At 46.0% G+C, this 17,234-nt stretch overlaps 1 protein-coding gene across 1 annotated transcript; it reads left to right on the top strand.

Moving 5' to 3' along the window:
- Positions 1–350: 350 nt before the first annotated feature.
- On the top strand, positions 351–4,669 carry LOC117898914 (NPC intracellular cholesterol transporter 1 homolog 1b). Its single transcript, XM_034808614.1, has 6 exons — positions 351–1,613; positions 1,680–1,981; positions 2,092–3,027; positions 3,089–3,498; positions 3,562–3,716; positions 3,791–4,669. Exons 1-6 carry the CDS (start codon positions 423–425, stop codon positions 4,550–4,552), a joined length of 3,756 nt encoding a protein of 1,251 aa, XP_034664505.1. The 5' UTR covers positions 351–422; the 3' UTR covers positions 4,553–4,669.
- Positions 4,670–17,234: the final 12,565 nt, after the last annotated feature.

Raw genomic sequence — 17,234 nt, forward strand, 5'->3', positions numbered from 1 at the left:
TATTATATATGTAGCAATAAAATTATACATACCCAAAAAACCATCAAAAAATTACCAATCTGATACGCAGGGGTTTCATGAGCATTGTCGCTATGTGCCCCTGTCCTGAGCTCTAGCCGAAAGCTAATCCCCCGATGATGGAGGCAATTCCGTAGCCATTAGTGCTGTTTTGCAGAAACAGAACCCATCAGAATTCGGAAGCTTATCGCAGGAGATAAGCCCACACACTGGTAATCACCCAAACGAAAGGGGAAATCTAATCGCCACTCTGCTCCACTCATGGATAGCTTATTGATAGGCTGCAGCAAAGTGTTTCAGTTTGGTTTAGTTAATAGTGTGCTGCCGGCACGAAAAGGTTTGACGCGCTCCCCCACATTAAGTGTTTCGGTTTTCCTTATTTTTTTTGAAACTCTTCTGTGATAATGAATGTGAAATATTTGTGGCTGATGTGTGGCCTGCTGGCCGTGGCATTTCCATGCAAAGCACAGGAGGAGCAGGAATTGGGCTGCATTTGGTATGGCCATAGTCATCAGATTGGCAATCACTGGCAGAACAAGGCGGACAGGGAGCCGGCCCGAGCCCTCAACAATCCCGATGCCGAGGCCGTCTTTGCACGGCGCTGTCCAGTTCTCTACAAGGAGTACAAAGGAGCGAGTGGACAGGACGAGCTGAAGCTGTGCTGTGATGAGAATCAGATCTATACCATGGATGCTGGCCTTTCCCAGGCGGATGGAGTGTACTCCAGGTGTCCCACTTGCACCAGGAATATGGGACAGACCGTGTGCGCCATGACCTGTGCCAAGAACCACACACTCTTCCTCACGCCCACCAATCAGTTTCTGGCAAATGGCGCGGAGTATGTTGAGTCCATTAGGTATAGAATAACGGATGTGACCGCAGAAAAGGTCTACAATAGCTGTGCCGGCATACAGCACACCCAGACAGGTCGTCCGGCTATGGATCTCGGTTGTGGTGGCTATAATGCCAAGACCTGTAGCTACCGCAGATGGTACGAGTTCATGGGCGATGTGAATGGTGATTATGTGCCCTTCCAAATCACGTATGTGTGGTCCGAGGATGCCGAGGAGGGTTCCCAGGAGCAGTACCTAGAGCTGTTCCCCTTGGACTGTGGCGAGAAGTACGACGATAGCTATGCCTGTGCCTGCATCGATTGCGAGGAGTCGTGTCCGTTGACGGATGCACCTTCAGGACCGGAGGATCCCTGGCAAATAGCCGGCCTTTACGGCGTGACCTTCATTGTTTCCCTAACCCTAGGCCTGATCCTCGCCGTGGTGATATGCTGGGGCTCTCTTGGTCGCACTGCTCCTCCAAGCATCTGCATGCCCACCCTCTTTGGGGAATTCTTCTATGTGGGATTTCGTGCGTGGGGCACTTTTTGTGCCAAACATCCGGTCCTGGTGCTGGCTCTCTGCTCCTGGGCCATTGCCGGTATATCGTATGGCATCAGGTACATGAGCATCACCACGGATCCCGTGGAGCTGTGGGCGGGCGACCAGAGCCAAACACGCATCGAGAAGGACTACTTCGATCAGCACTTTGGACCATTCTATCGCACCAATCAGATCTTCATCAAGGCCATCAATCAGTCCAATGTATGTGGAGCCCCAAAGCAAGGTTGCGTACTGCCTGGCAAATGCTAATCCGAATCCTCTTTCCAGTTCACCCATGAGGCTGCCAGCGGTCTGTTGACCTTTGGTCCTGCCTACGAGTACAATTTCCTGAAGGAAGTCTTCGAGCTGCAGGAGGTTATTATGAAGCTGGGACTGGCCGAGGGCGAGGGCATGGACAAAATATGCTATGCCCCCGTGCTGCTGGCTGGCCAAACTGCCACTGTCGATGACTGTGTGATACAGTCGATCTACGGCTACTTCCAGCACGATATGGAGATATTCAATACCACCTACGAGGACAACAACGGCTACACGATCAACTACCTGAACAAGCTGGAAGACTGCCTGCGGTATGTATAAATTTCGTCCAAATGGTGCGAGCGAGGCTGCTAACGTAGCATTCAAATCATTCAATTACTTTTGGGCCTTGCTAATTGTAATTCATTCATAATTCATATAGAGTGCCCATGTTGGAGGATTGCTTTGGTCCCTATGGCGGTCCCATTGAGCCTGGCGTAGCTGTTGGCGGCATGCCCAAGGTGGCCGTGGGTGACGATCCCGACTACATGATGGCCACCGGACTGGTGCTCACCTTCCTGGGAAAGAACCAGAATGACGCATCCAAGCTGGAGCCCAGCAAGAAGTGGGAGAAGCTGTTCGTGGACTATCTCAGGGACTACAAGAGCGATCGTCTGGACATTGCCTACTCTGCGGAGAGATCCATTCAGGATGCCATCGTGGAGTTGTCCGAGGGCGAGGTGGGCACTGTGGTCATCAGCTATGTGGTTATGTTTATCTATGTGGCCATCGCCTTGGGTCGCATACGCAGCTGTGGGGGATTCCTGCGCGAGTCTCGCATCATGCTGGCCATCGGCGGGATTGTCATTGTGCTGGCATCGGTCACCTGCAGTCTGGGCTTCTGGGGCTACATGAACGTGACCACCACGATGCTGGCCATCGAAGTGATACCCTTCCTGGTGCTGGCCGTTGGTGTTGACAACATCTTCATTATGGTGCACACGTTCCAGCGATTGGATCACAGTCGCTTCGAGACCACCCACGAGGCCATTGGCGAGGCCATCGGCCAGGTGGGTCCCTCGATCCTTCAGACGGCTGGCAGTGAATTTGCCTGCTTTGCCATTGGAGCGCTCTCCGATATGCCGGCGGTGAAGACATTTGCCATGTACGCAGCGGCGGCCATCCTGCTCGATTTTCTCCTCCAGATCACTGCATTTGTGGCCCTGATGGCCATCGATGAACGGCGGGTTCTCGACGGTCGACTGGACATGTTGTGCTGTGTGCAGACCAAAAAGAAGGCCAAGGAGGAAGGGCCCCAAGATGTAGGCGTGCTGGAGCAGATGTTTAAGAACTTTTATTCACCCTTCCTGCTGTCAAAGTAAGTTTCACGTTTAAATTCTGGAGTTCTGATCAGCTTCTTTAATTTATTGTTATTTTAGACCCGTCAAGGTTACCGTGTTGCTCATCTTTACCGTGATCACGTGCCTATCGCTGATGGTGGTGCCTTCGATTGAGAAGGGCCTGGATCAGGAGATGTCCATGCCCAAGAACTCGCACGTGGTCAAGTACTTCCGCTACATGGTCGATCTCCTTGCCATGGGTGCCCCCGTCTATTGGGTGCTCAAGCCCGGCCTTAATTTTTCGGAACAACTGCAGCAGAATCTCATTTGCGGTGGCGTCGAGTGCAACGACGACTCACTCTCCGTTCAGCTCTACACACAATCACGATACCCGGAGATCACAAGCCTGGCCCGTCCCGCCTCCTCCTGGCTGGATGACTACATCGATTGGCTGGCCATCATCGATTGCTGCAAGTACAACGTAACCACGAATGGCTTCTGTCCCAGTAGTAAGTAATCCACACACAAATATGCTTCATATATACAGAGTAAAATTCTATTTACCTTCCTAGACTCGAAGAGCGATGACTGCCTGCCCTGTGAGCGGGAATTCACAGAGAATGGTCTGAGACCCACTCCCGAGACTTTCAACAAGTTTTTGCCCTACTTCCTTTTCGATCTACCCGATGCGGAGTGCGCCAAGGCTGGTCGAGCTTCCTATGCGGACGTATGTTAATTTACTTCTTGTGATCCCTGCAAAAAACCTGCATTCAAATCCAAAATTCATTTATCTCTTTGCAGGCCGTCATCTATACAATAGATGATGAGGGCATGTCCAGCGTGCAGGACACGTACTTCCTGCAGTACTCGACCACATCGACGACCTCAGAGGAGTTCTATTCGCAGCTGCGCGAGGTGCGTCGCATAGCGGGCGAGATCAATGATATGTTTGTCGAGAATCAAGTGGATGCCGAGATCTTTGCCTACTGCGTGTTCTACATTTACTACGAGCAGTATCTGACCATCTGGGAGGATGCCCTCTTCTCGCTGGGCCTGTCCCTGGTGGCCATTTTTGTGGTCACGCTGATCATCACTGGACTGGACATTACGTCCGCGTTGATTGTGCTCTTCATGGTCATTTGCATCCTGATCAATATGGGTGGCATGATGTGGGCCTGGAGCATCAATCTGAATGCCATATCCCTGGTAAACCTCGTCGTATGCGTGGGCATCGGCGTTGAGTTTGTCTCGCATATTGTGAGGTCGTTCAAGCGGGCCGAGGGCACGGCCCAGGAGCGCGCTCGTCACTCCCTGAATGTCACTGGCAGCAGTGTCCTGTCGGGCATTACGCTAACCAAATTCGCCGGCATTGTCGTCCTGGGCTTCTCCAACTCCCAGGTCTTCCAAGTCTTCTACTTCCGCATGTATCTGGGCATTGTCCTGATCGGCGCCGCACACGGACTGATCCTTCTGCCCGTTCTGCTCAGTTGCATGGGGCCGCTCAAGCGCATGTCTAGGGCCTCCAGTGCAGCACCCATCGCCCCAACGACAACAGCCACCTAATCTGAGATCCCAGCATTATCCATATAGTCTAGGAATAAGAATACACGATCCATATAGTTCATAGAGTGTGCGTAAGGTTCATAATTCCATAATACCATTTTTTTTGTATTTCGTTTATTAACAAAGATAATTTCTTTTTTAAGCTGTACATTTTTGCATAAAACAATTGTCGGGGCTTTCGCGGGACCGTGGGGACCACCACCGGCTCTCCTTTATTGTTTATTGTCGTGGCACCTTTGCTTTTTATGGCCTTAAGCGACCAACTGCCGCGCACGCCGTCAAAACAATAAACAAGAAACTCGTGGTGCTGCCACCCGATTTTCCGCTTTCCCCCGCTGCTACTGCCGCTGCCACTGCAGTGGGGCGCTTGCCAACCCCCTGCCAATGCCTGGCCTCCCTCTGGACCCAGCAAATACACAAAACGTCTTACGCCTTTTGGACCAAAGTTTAGCTCAGATTTTTCATCTACTTTTTGAAGGGCTTTGTGGTGGCCGCTGGGATACACTTTTATGCTGGATAAATATATTAACAAATACTTTGTCCCGAATGCAGCTCTCTGCATTTTTAGTTGGGACTCTGCTGCACATTTCTGTGCTGATATTCCCGTAGAACCCTTGTCGAACCCCAATGGATAGAGCATTCTATGAATCGCTGCTGCCGTTGTTTTTGTAAAAGGAGTAAGTTTTGTTGTTGATGGCTTTCTTGTTTTTAACTGCTCTCGCCGCCTGCTGGCCAGTCGAGTGTTCTGTGGCTTATAAAAACCAGCAGCAGCCGGCGCGCCGAAGAGGCCCGAAGAAGACCCAAAAGGAAGTTCTAGTCACGAGCACACACACACACACAGAGGCCGAGAGAGAGAGCGAGAGACATAGAAGTGGAAGAGCATTTAACCCTCAAAATGAGTCGAGTGTTTTTAATTAAAATTAATAAAGTTTAGAGTGGTTTTTCTGCATGGCACCATTGAAATCAAGCATCCGCCTTAAAGTAACAAACAATCCCATCCCCCAGGCCCCATAATCACTTAATGCCGGTGCCGGAATGCTGAAATGTTTTTTGGGGCATTAAGATTCATGCCTCATCGAGTTGCAAGCACTTCAAATGGCCGACAATTGAAAAGCATAATTGTAAATGTATCAACTAATGCATATGGCAAAATCAATTAGCAATTACCAGCAACACACATGGCAGACACCCACTTTGATATATTACTTACACATACACACACACACACACACACACACACACACAGATACTGAGAGAATAGACAGATGAAGTGCAAATTGAGTTGCCCAAGTGCTGTCCCTCTGCGACGTACACGTATTTGTGTATAATTGTGTGTGTCTGTGGCGTGAGTCAGAATGTTTTTCATCCGCCACTTAATTGCCATTCAAAACGCTCGCTCCAACAACAATGCCAAGTGCTAATGCCAAAAATGAACCAAATGAGGCGGAACATCTCGAAAAGAAAATAAACAAGGCACTGTCATGGGATCGCAACGAATATTGAATGGTCTACGAAAGGAAGGCCAAAGCTGAGATAGAGATAATAGAATAAGCAGAGATATTATTTAATTTGTATCTACTCTGCATTATCTCTTCACTATTCACATTTGAGTTTTATTTATATTGTTTTATATATATTTATATTAATAATTCTTATGTGCGGGTGATTCGCTCTTTTTTGTTCTACCAAATTAAGAGCACTTTCTTCACGAAACTTTGATTCTCACTCTGAACGCACCTAAACTCACCGGGTTATAGGTCTGCTTATAAACATCCCATCCAAGACCCAATTTCGCCTCCTCGGAAAGCAAATAAACAGGGAAAAAGAGAGACAGAGATACAGATGGAGAATCCATTATGAGCATCTTTGCAAAGTCACAAAATCCATGGACATAAATCATTTTGTAGCCAACACATTTGCACACCAAAAATGGAGGTGAAGCAACGAATTAATGTGGCAATAAAAATTTGAATTAATTGATTTTTCCTGCCTTCATATTTCGGCAGCAACAAAATATGTGAAACAAAAACCTAAGGCCAGTCGAGTGTTTGCTATTTTCGCACGATTTGTGGCCAATTTTGCAAACTTCCAATGGCCATAAAAGGCCCATGGCCCAAAAACGACAGGCTTCCAGCCAGGCCATAACTCACGTGTGTGGATTGGCGGCATTCGCTCTCTCTTTCTCCCGATGCGAGGGAAGGCATTAAAATAAAATTTGCGCATATTTATTAATCGGTTATTGGACTGCGGATGGATGCTTTTGACTGCGGTCCTACTCCTGCTGCTGCTCCCTGCTGCGACCCTACAAAAGCCGTAAATGTATCTGTGTCTGCAATAAACGAGAAGATAAACGAAAGCCACATTCAAAAAAGGAGACCCACTTGGTTGCCTCCACTCTCATCTCCTCACCAGGAGGGTGTTTGTATTTTGAATTCAAAATATTTGTTGTGCAGACAACACTTTGTTTCAATTATGCATTTTTTAATTAGTCTTAAATGATTGTTGGCTCTACGGATTAAAAGTGAAACGGAAATTGGAATGCAAAAGTGAAAATGAAAGTTTCGATTTTCATTTTGTCAGAGATTATGCTCCAGATATTTCTTCTCTGAGATTTTGTCTACCAGATCAAATCACTACTGTCATTCGATAAATATAAAAATAACACCCAAAATATTACATTCAAACTGAATGAAGAATCAGATTCGGCCCTGCCTCAAAGCCCTTTTAAATTGTACAACTTTTCAATTATTTTCCAATTAGCAATTTTATTTAAATTCGTTGCTGCTCTTTTTTAGGGTTTTTTTGTCTAATTAATATAATCAACCAAATGGCAAAAGTCAGTTGCAGTATTAGGGTCAAAATGACAGGGCCTAAGCCGGACTAAGCCCCTGCTTGGGGTTTGGGTATAAGTGGGGGATTTCTTCATGGACTTATCATCCTATCGCTCGTCCTATTCTTGCTGCCAGTGTTTGCCTCTCTGTTGTACTGAAAATTGGTTTTAAATACAAATTAATTATAAAAGAGAAAATTCAATTTTTAGGAGTTCAAAATCTGCTAAAACCAAATGCGAAAAAAGTTAATTAAACCAACGCACACATGAGCGTGAGCGGGGAGGCATTTTCAATGATGGAGATGGAATATTTAATTTATTCATTTGCTGACATAAACCCCGGCTCCGGCTCCGGCTCTGGCTGCAGATGCAGCTCCAGCTCCGGGTACGGCTCTCCGAGTCTGTGCCAGTGCCAGTGTCTGTGCCTGTGTCTGTGTTTGGGAAATGGTCACGGCTCTGGGCAGCAGACTAGTTCATAGACGAATCAGTAATTTATAAACGTGCTTATAAGCCGCAATCCAATTCGCAATTCGCTATTCGCGTTTTGGCTAAAATTACACTTGCAGCCAGGCCAAAAACCCATTTTCGAAACCCATTCACCCCACATTTTGCACTCCCTCCCCCCTCTCTGGGCAGTGGCCTAAAATGTTATCAACACCCTGACAAAAACACCCAAAAAACCACCCGTCTAACTACTGGCCCTGGCAATGGCCATGGAATTGGCCTAGACAGGCGGGTGTCTGGGTGCTGGATTCTGTGGGTGACTAAAAGAACTAAAGCTAAACTGAAAACTGAAACTGAAGCCAAGCGAAAGCGCGTAAGCGAATGAATTTCGGTTTTTAATTTCCCCGTTTTAATATTTGTATATTTTTTTTTCTGCACAGAAATTAAATTGAAACTGCATAAAATCTTAACCCCAGAGTGAAATGCTCCGGCAAGTGCTGCTGCCTGAAAGTGTTTTTAAATGTCTTAAGTATAACTATTAAATTATTGTCATTTTTATTTTGATAGGATTAGATTTGAGTGGGAAGCTCGATGGACCTTAGTGGGTTAATGGCGTGCGTGTATGTGTGCGTGCGTGTGTGCATGATTGTGTGGGTGTGACAGCAATTTTCCAACTAAATTATAACAACAACCTCAACAAATGCACAAAATGTTGAGAAATTTCATGCAAAATGCAAAAGCAAAAGCAGTTTATGCCACAAAAAGTGTGGCAGCAACAGCAGCAACAGCAACAGCGGCAGCGGCAGTGGCAGTAGCGGCGGGTAAAGCATCAGCAGCTGGTAGCATTAAATGGTGCACGTATTCCCCATAGACCCTCTCCCACCCCCTCCGAACATAACGAAAATGTCAAACACACATTTGACCAGAGCACACACAAAGAGAGAAACTAACACATACACAGGCAGATGAAAAGCGCAGGCACAGCATGCGATGAAAGGCAGCCCAGCCCGAAAATTTCCCCCTCTGTCCAACAACAACAAAATGCATTGTCATGCTGTAGGTATGTCACTGCGGGAGGGGGAGGGGGGTGGCGGCATTGGCTCATAAATGCCATGCCGCTGACAAGTGGCAGGCCCCCATATCGTATCCTGCCACAAATTCAAAATGGCAGCCAAGATGGCAATGCAGATGCAGCAGCACTGCCGTCGCATATCGCATCGCATATCGCATCGCATCGCATCGCGGCGCATCGATTGATTGGCCTTCGATGCGATCCTCCACATAAGATAATAATTTTCAATTAATTATTTCTGCTTTCCTCAGTTTTTTATCCGGCTACAGCACGCACGTACTCGTACAAGTGCATATAGTGCTCGTACCTAGAGATATTTATATGGTACATACATATGCACATACATAAGTATATACTCGTACGTGTAGATTTTATATTGTGTGCGAGTGAAAATGAAAATAAAAATCAAAATAATTATAATTATTTTGTTGTTGTGTGGTGGCACAATACAGCGCTAGATAATCCAATTAATTGCTTGGTAAACAACCAGCGAGGGACACGTACACACGTCCGTCCCCAAGAGATGAATGCCTTTCCCAGCAGCCAAACAGAAATTTCACTCAATATTGAACAAAGTATTTCACATAAATATGTACTACATATGTACTTATTTAGGTTTATAATTTATTTAGTGTTAGTTTAAAAACGCAATAGGTTTTGGCCTAATTCTGATATTATACCAAAACAGTTTTGAAGACTTACATTTTGTGCTTGTCATTGTTTTGGATCATTTTTGTATATATTTTTCCCAAGTATTTCCCAATAAAAATTCAATACGAAGACTCGGCTGAATCAACACCTACCCATCTCAAAATGTTTGCTTCACGTTAAAGTGTTTTTTGACTTCATAAATTTACCAGCCGAGCAGTCAACAGACTGGCCAAAAAGAAACCTTAAGTTAATTGTTGCCTGCCAAATTCTTGTAATTTGCCCGCAAATTTCCATGCCCTGGCAATCTCTTTTATCTACTTTTAAGCAATTCCTTGGCGATTCCGTTGCGTGGCGTGGGGCATCCCCCCGTAATTTTAGCTGGTTTATGGCCAGCCACTGTTCAATTAAAATCATGGCCGAACGATATCAATTAAAAGCAAGAAGAGAAAAAAACCACTCATTGTGGCCAAGAGCTGGGGCGCTCTCCATCTCACTTTTGCTTGCTTGTTTTTTTTGCTGCTGGGAAAAATGCCTCCAAGATGGTCTAGGCATCCCCTTGTGATTTATCACAAAGCAGCGAGCAGCAAGCAGCAAGCAGCCAGCGGTGGCAAACAAAAAGGAAACCTCAACCGGGGGCGAGCATTTGCTTATCTTTGGAGCTGTGGATTTTTGCCACATTTTTTGCTCTGGCCCCCATCTGTGGGGACTACTGCCATTCGTTGTTTATCGTAATTATGAATCTTTGTTATCCTGTGCACTGCTCAGCTGCTGTGCACTCATGTGTGTGTGCGTTCAATCAAAATAGTTGATTTCTTTCATGCTAGGACCTAGGATCCCGCTCCTTTCCATGCCTCTCCTCTTCTACTACTTCCCCTTTTCGTTTGTTTGCACAGACCTATAAACGTTAAATGTGTGTACATACAGACGTATATACATATGTTTGTGTATATATTTATATTGCGTGAAAAGGGGGTAAGCAACTATTTTTGATATGACTGAAATTATGCCTTTCCTTTGTTGCTCCTTTGCTGCCTGGCTGGTCGCATTGTGGTCGCTACCGGCGTCATGGTCGAGCATATCACATTGAAAGATGAGATATTCCAGTCGGCACAAATTAACCTTGGAGAAAGTATTGCAAAAATGTCACGCTTTTCGCAAGATATACATACCTTTGACCTTTGACCCATATGCGAAGTGTCTGTCGCATTGCCCCATTATTTCTTACATGTGCATTCGCAGTATGTAAACGTTGCAGCATCTGTCCATTAAGTCATATGGTTTTTTGTTCATAATTAATGCACATGCTGCACTCAATTCGTCATAAATCTATGACTTGGGGCTGAACCAGCCACCGCACACACACACACACACACACACATAATCAGGTGTGTGTGTGTGTGTGTGTTTCTGGAATCTGTTGCATGGCAAAAAGGATTCTGCTGGTCTCTGGTTCTTCTCTGGCATCCCATTTAACTATTCCATAAACAAGCCGGAGCAAGTTTAATAACTTTGGGTGCCTGATGAGACAGTTCCGCTTTATCCCTTATCCTTTATTCTGTATCCTTTATCCTGCATCCCCCCAGTGCTGTTTCAGTTGTGTTGCTCCTTCGTTGAGTGGTGCACCACCTTCATATCCATCTGCGGCGGTTGTTTTCACTGCAGAGCGCAGGGCATAGAGGATTCGCCAAGAGCCGGTCCCTTTTCCATGGCGCTGTTGTTTTTGTTCTGCTGCTGCTGCTGCTGCTGCTGCTGCTGCTCCTGGCTTTACCCTAAGCTCTGCCCGAACGGTTATATGACATTGAGCTGGGCGTTTGTGTGGCCAATGATATCATTTCATTCCCATTGGATTGGTTTGATCTTCTACTACTTCACACGTTTATTCAACTATTATTCCATTTTTGCATTTTAAATTTAATCTTTGAAAGAAGTATGAAGAATACCCAAAGGTCTGCCAGTCATGCCTGTACACTCTCCATATTCCAGCGCGTTGCACGACTGGGACTAGTGCGGCGATAAGGTGGCTTGTGGGCAGTGCCAGTGGGTTGCCACCACTCAATTCTGATTTTTATCGCTTTAATGAAGTTTCATGCCGTTTATGCTGCCAGCTGCCAAACATTGATGCTGCTGCTGCTGCTGCTGCTGATGTTGCTGCGGGAATTTTCGTTAAAAACTTTTTCGTCAATCCCCATGACACGGTCGTCCGCCCGGCCTGCCTGCCATCTCTGCTCCTGCTCCTGCTCCTGCTCCCTTCTGCCTTCTGCTGACCGAGAAATGTTATGGGGCATTTGAGGCGCTATTGATGCACGTCTTTCCAGTCTATTACTATCAGCACTTTTTTCACTTTGGCGCATTTTGTTTTTCCCTGCTCCGTGTATATGTATCGTACATAAATACTATTTTTTGTTGTTGTTCAGTTTCAGTTAACAGTTTATTGACTTCGCTCAACTTGTCGCCGTTATAATGTCAGCAAATTGTTAAAATGCTTTGTTAGGAATTTCAAACAATTTTTTTTCCTCCTTCGACAGCACAGCCTTTTCTCGCCGCTCCTTTGTTTTGTTTGCCAACGACGACGACGACGACGAGGAGGCAGGAGGCGACGACGGTGGCTGCAAGGAGCAGCAGGACCAAAAATATGCTCTACGAAATAGTTGCTTCTGGTTCTCCCCCATCCCCCATCCGCCATTCCTGATACTGATGCTGCTGTTGCCGCGGCTTTTGCTTCTTCCTGTGATGCGGGTAATTTGCCAGCAACAACAGCAGCAAACTGCAAATATAGTTGCGGTATTCGAAGCTTGTGATACCCTGGCAGCCTGTGCATTTCGTTGTTGCATTCTGTGGACCGTCTCAGCATCACAGCTTGTCAGCGGATGAAGCTTCAAATGGCATTTGATCGTGGCACTCGCTTTCTTCTCAATTCTGCACCTTAAAACTCCGCTCATAATCATCATGCCATGCCGTACGTCGGTAAAGGATGCATAAAGAACTAAAAGCAACAGCTACAAAAAGCAGGAGAGAGCCAGAACAATGTTGCCACATTTAAGCGTTTGAACTTCGAACGTCATAAAATATTTGTTAAGCATTTTGCGCTCAATTTTCTTTTTAGCCATTTGCTCGCTGCCTGCCTGCAGGTCAACAGGGAACAGCTAGAGCAGTATAGAAGAATCCGAGTGGCAGCAACAGCAGCACCAGCAAAGGAGCAACAGCCAAAAGCAAACACAAACCAACAAACACAACAGAGAACAAACAAACAAGGCCGTGTCCCGGGTCCCGTGTCCCGTGTCCTGCCTCTTCAGCTCCAGCTCCAGCTCCATTTGCAGCTTATCCCCAGTCCTTCGGTCCACGTCGCCACGTCGTGTGCCCCCAAAAATATAATAACCAATTCGTAAGCACATTCATTATGCTCTGTAAGCAGAGTCACAGAAAAAGTGCCAAAAGAGATGCTCTCAAGTGTTGCGATGTCCAGATGTCCTTTACAGGGAGCAACTTTGATGCGCTGTTCGATTATTCATCTTGCAAGGAAGTTTATTGCAGCTGTGATAAACGTAGATCATGTTAGCAACCAAATGAGTACAGACAAATTTATATTTATATTTATTTGTAATAATTAAAAATTCCCATTTAAAAAGAGCATTTTGCAGCTGGCTCTTGCCCGCTTTGCTTCACACTTTTGACCGAAAAATTAAAACACATTAGTGGTGAGCGCGAGTTTTTCTTTTGCTTTTGTATCCTCATCGTCATCGTGCTCGATCCCGTGCTGTGCCGTGCTTTGCTGTGCTTTGCTGCTCGTTTATTAGTATTTGTGCTTGATTTTCCTTTTTCGTTTTCCGCCTGCCTCTCCTGCCTCTCCTGCTTCCTACGCTCTCTCGCACCTTCTTGGGCCAAGTGCTGCTGCTCCCCCTGCTCCTCCTGCCCGTCGTTGTTCTTGTTGCTGTCAGCGTATTATGGCAAAATGACAAGCAAACAAATTATGTTTTTGTGTGCTTAGCGTGGGCCCAAAAACCAGAGCAGAGAGCACTTGGCACAAAGGTAGACAGCACTCCTGGCGGGGGGGCTGCAACTCAAAACAGGAGGCAGAGTCAGCCTCCTGAGAATGAACATCCTGCTGGTGACATTTCTATCGATGGCCAAGAGGAAAGCTTAGAGTCTGGAGTTCAAGCATTCAGCCGGCAAAAAATTGAGCTTGTTTCAGGTGTGGTTTTGCAGAACTGTTTTCGAATGTATTTGCCATCTTGAGACAAACTTGGATCTCTGAATGTGCAAAGTCAATTCACATTAATCCATGTTTGCAGATCCCATCCGCTGCATCTTCTGCTCCTCGATCCCATCATTGTGTTAATTTCTTCCCGTAAGTTTCAGATCTATATGGCTCTCAGCTTTGTAGAGTTTATGAAGAAAAAAGACCCCTGTTGATCCCCATTCCCTGGTTGTTTGGCGACACTGTATGCAAATATTATAGATACCAAAAAACAACAATGAGAACCCTTGAACAACCAGGAACAACCAACATGAACAGCAACAGCAACACCCCACCGGAACGAGCAGCAACAACTTTTGCAAACATGCCGCATACAGAGAGCCAACAACGCCCGAGGCGCCAGCTGGCCAAAAAAGAGAGCTAGAGAAACGGAGAAATGCAGAGGAGAAAGACAGCGAACGAGCCTGGGGGGAAAGGAACGGCAGGGGAGGCAAAGGCGGCGGTGGAGGGACCGCTGCCCAATGGAGCCGCGCCCATTTACGTGCCCAAAAATGACAGTCATAACAAATTAAGAAGGTTACCTTTATTGCCATGCCCCAAAGGCGGCAAACCGAGCTACGAGGCGCGAGCCAAACCCCAGCTCTCTCTCTCTCTCTCTCGCTCTCAACTTCACTCCCGTTGCGATCCCGGCTCGGCTCGGCTCGGTTCGAGCTGGCTGGCTGCCCAAGTACTTTTCCTAAATCTTTGCACGTTCCCCAGAAAATACACACAACAACCTCAGCGCTTGGTGGGCAAAACTTTTATTTGTGCAATATCCTCGAACCGGTAGCTGGTATACCCTGAAGCCAAAAACTGTATTGTGATTGACACTCTCAAAGTTCGCAAAAAAATCACAATAACCTGTAAGCCGACTCGCTGCCAAATAGAGAATATCCTTGGAAAGTGTATGCAACAGAAACAATCTGGAAAATTATGAGACCCAACAGTTCCTGCGGTCAAAGTTGCTCCTCCTGTGGTTGCTCCTACTCCAGCTGCAGCTCCTATGCCTGGCTGTCTGGGTGGCTGTAGCTGTTGTGGCCCCCCACTCATTTCTAGGCGTGGCCAATTGTTGGACCAAAAATATGTTTGCTCTTTGGCTAAGGCCATAACCCAGTATCAATACAAATGTTCAATGTTTTTGCTGTTTGGCCTCTGTTCCTCATGCTGCCTCTGCGGCTGAGGGAATATTCAACGTGAGCTGGGCTGACTGTCATTTGTTTGTTGTTGTTCTCTTTAAGCAATTATCCCCAGTTTGTAGTTGGGATTATGCCCAATCTATAGCATTAGTGAACGTTGTCCAATGGGATGAAATAGCAGCGCTAAAAGAGTCTTGACTCTTCATAAGTCTTGTGATTTGGAGTTTCCAAGAACTCAGCTTGGAGATGGATGGAAAAAGATGCCAGAATATTTTTGGTTTATGGAAAGCTTTTGGAGTTAATCATATTAAAGTTATAACTACACCAAATTGTAGGGCAAGTTCTTTCCAATTCCACGTAAAACTTTGCTGAGATTGTCCTTTGTGTCTCTCTGTGCGGTATTCCATCAAAGCATTCAATCAAAATTCAACAGTTGTTCAATGGAAGAGTACTGACCAAATTGTGACCATATTACCCACATTACGTGCGCGATTCCCTTCGATATTTTGCCAAAATTCGAGGCTTGTGCGCTCGTACAACTTTTCGTTGTCGCACTCATTAGCCTCTCATCAATCGTTTAATTTAAATTGTGCTGCACCACTAGCCTCCGATTCAACCAGTCTCTAGCATGCTTTGACCCTCCTGCTCCAAGTGTGGTGTGGTATGTGTGTGTGTGTGTGTGTGTATGTGTGTATGTGTATGTCAATGTCACACACTACCGGTCATGATATGCCCCACCACCTGAACGAAAATAGCTCCTGCTGTGTGGCACTCTGCTGCTACCGTTGCCGTTGCCGTTGCCGTTGCCAATGCCATTGCCATTGCCGGTTGCTGCATTCAACGCATTCATTTGTCATACATTTATGCAATTTACCCCATTGTGCCACGCCCACTGCCCCGCACAACACAAAGAGAGAGATAGAGAGAGGCCATATCGATGGTGAGTCGGGGACACACTGCGCTGGCCACTGAGCATTTATTGAATTTTGTGACTTGAAGCATTTTACATTTTAAACATAAAAAATATACCATCCAGCAAGCCAGCCAGCGCCTACCAATGGAATCCTCGACAGCACCAACTGTTTGTCCTGCGGGGCAGCACAAGTGTAGGCGGAGTGGTGTTACGGTATGGAGTGGTTGAGAGGATCCGGTAACGGGCCTCAGGTTCGCTTTCTGTTTGCCCTTTTCGGCACATAAATTGCCCAGTCCCAGACCCAGACACAGCACAGAGCACCCAGCACCCAGCACCAGGACTAGGCCCAGGATCCCCCCTCCGACCAGCACAGGATGGCTGTGTCCTGTCCCTGTTGTTGGTTCTGTCTACCATTTAGCCGCATTTTGTTTTCCCCTTTTTTTGTGTGTGCCTCCTCCGTGTGCGTCTGTCTGTTTCTGCTGTGTGCGTATATGTATGTGTGTTTTTTTGTTTGGCATGACTGTTGTTGCGTGTACGTATATGTTTTTGGACGACTGTTGTTGCGTGTACGTACCGTATACGGTATGCACAACGGAAATGAATTGAAATTTTAAAACCCACAGCTGCGACCGCTTCCTGCGGCAAAAGTAGCACCAACCGACGACACTTCCCCAATATATACACACACACAGCCACACACGCACATTCACACAGACATCCTGTACTTACAAACATGTTTGCCTCACTCTGTCTCTCCCCATGTTTCTATCTCTTTCTCTCTGTCTGTATGTCAGTCAGGCCGTCTCTCTTCTGTGTCTGACTGTGTCCCTTTTCTTCTGTCTTCTCCGGCCTTATACATATGTATGTATGTACATACTTACATACATATGTATGTACTTAAACAGGTAGCGGACATTTGTAAATTTATTCCAAATAAACAATTCTGGAATTTTGTTGTTTCATTGTTTGAAAGATCTTCTAATTTCTAATTAATCTATTTACAAAATTATAGATTTAGCCGGGAAATACATCACAAAATTAATTATCAGCATCGAAAAATATCCTTAAGGCTTAACATTCTTTAACTCTTTAACAGCGAATCAATAAAACCGTTATAAAGGGATGTTTCAAATGTTTTCCTTAGCGAGAAACCTTTCCGGAATGAAAGCGGACATTCATTCATTACATTTAAATAAAAACGTATGACAGATATTTATTTTATTGTATATAAATAGTCCCATATACAGCTGTGTGCGTAGAAGCGGATGCATTTCAAACGCATTGCGTCTCCCCCTTTGGCATGATGAGTCGTGCGCTCTCTCTCTCATACAAATATATGTACAAGTGTAGCAGGTATTTAAAGAAGTAGTCGATTCGCAATTTGATTTAAAAACTCCCATAT

This window comes from Drosophila subobscura, chromosome A (genome assembly GCF_008121235.1).
Source record: "Drosophila subobscura isolate 14011-0131.10 chromosome A, UCBerk_Dsub_1.0, whole genome shotgun sequence".
In the NCBI taxonomy this organism is placed as follows: Eukaryota; Metazoa; Arthropoda; class Insecta; order Diptera; family Drosophilidae; genus Drosophila; species Drosophila subobscura.

What these genes read in the sequence shown, in the direction of transcription:
- LOC117898914 (XM_034808614.1), top strand. Translation starts at nt 423, where the DNA reads ATGAATGTGAAATATTTGTGGCTGATGTGTGGCCTGCTGGCCGTGGCA. An exon ending in AAGCTGGAAGACTGCCTGCG is followed by an intron (nt 1,982 to 2,091) that starts GTATGTATAAAT and finishes TAATTCATATAG; the next exon opens with AGTGCCCATGTTGGAGGATT. An exon ending in GAATGGCTTCTGTCCCAGTA is followed by an intron (nt 3,499 to 3,561) that starts GTAAGTAATCCA and finishes TTACCTTCCTAG; the next exon opens with ACTCGAAGAGCGATGACTGC.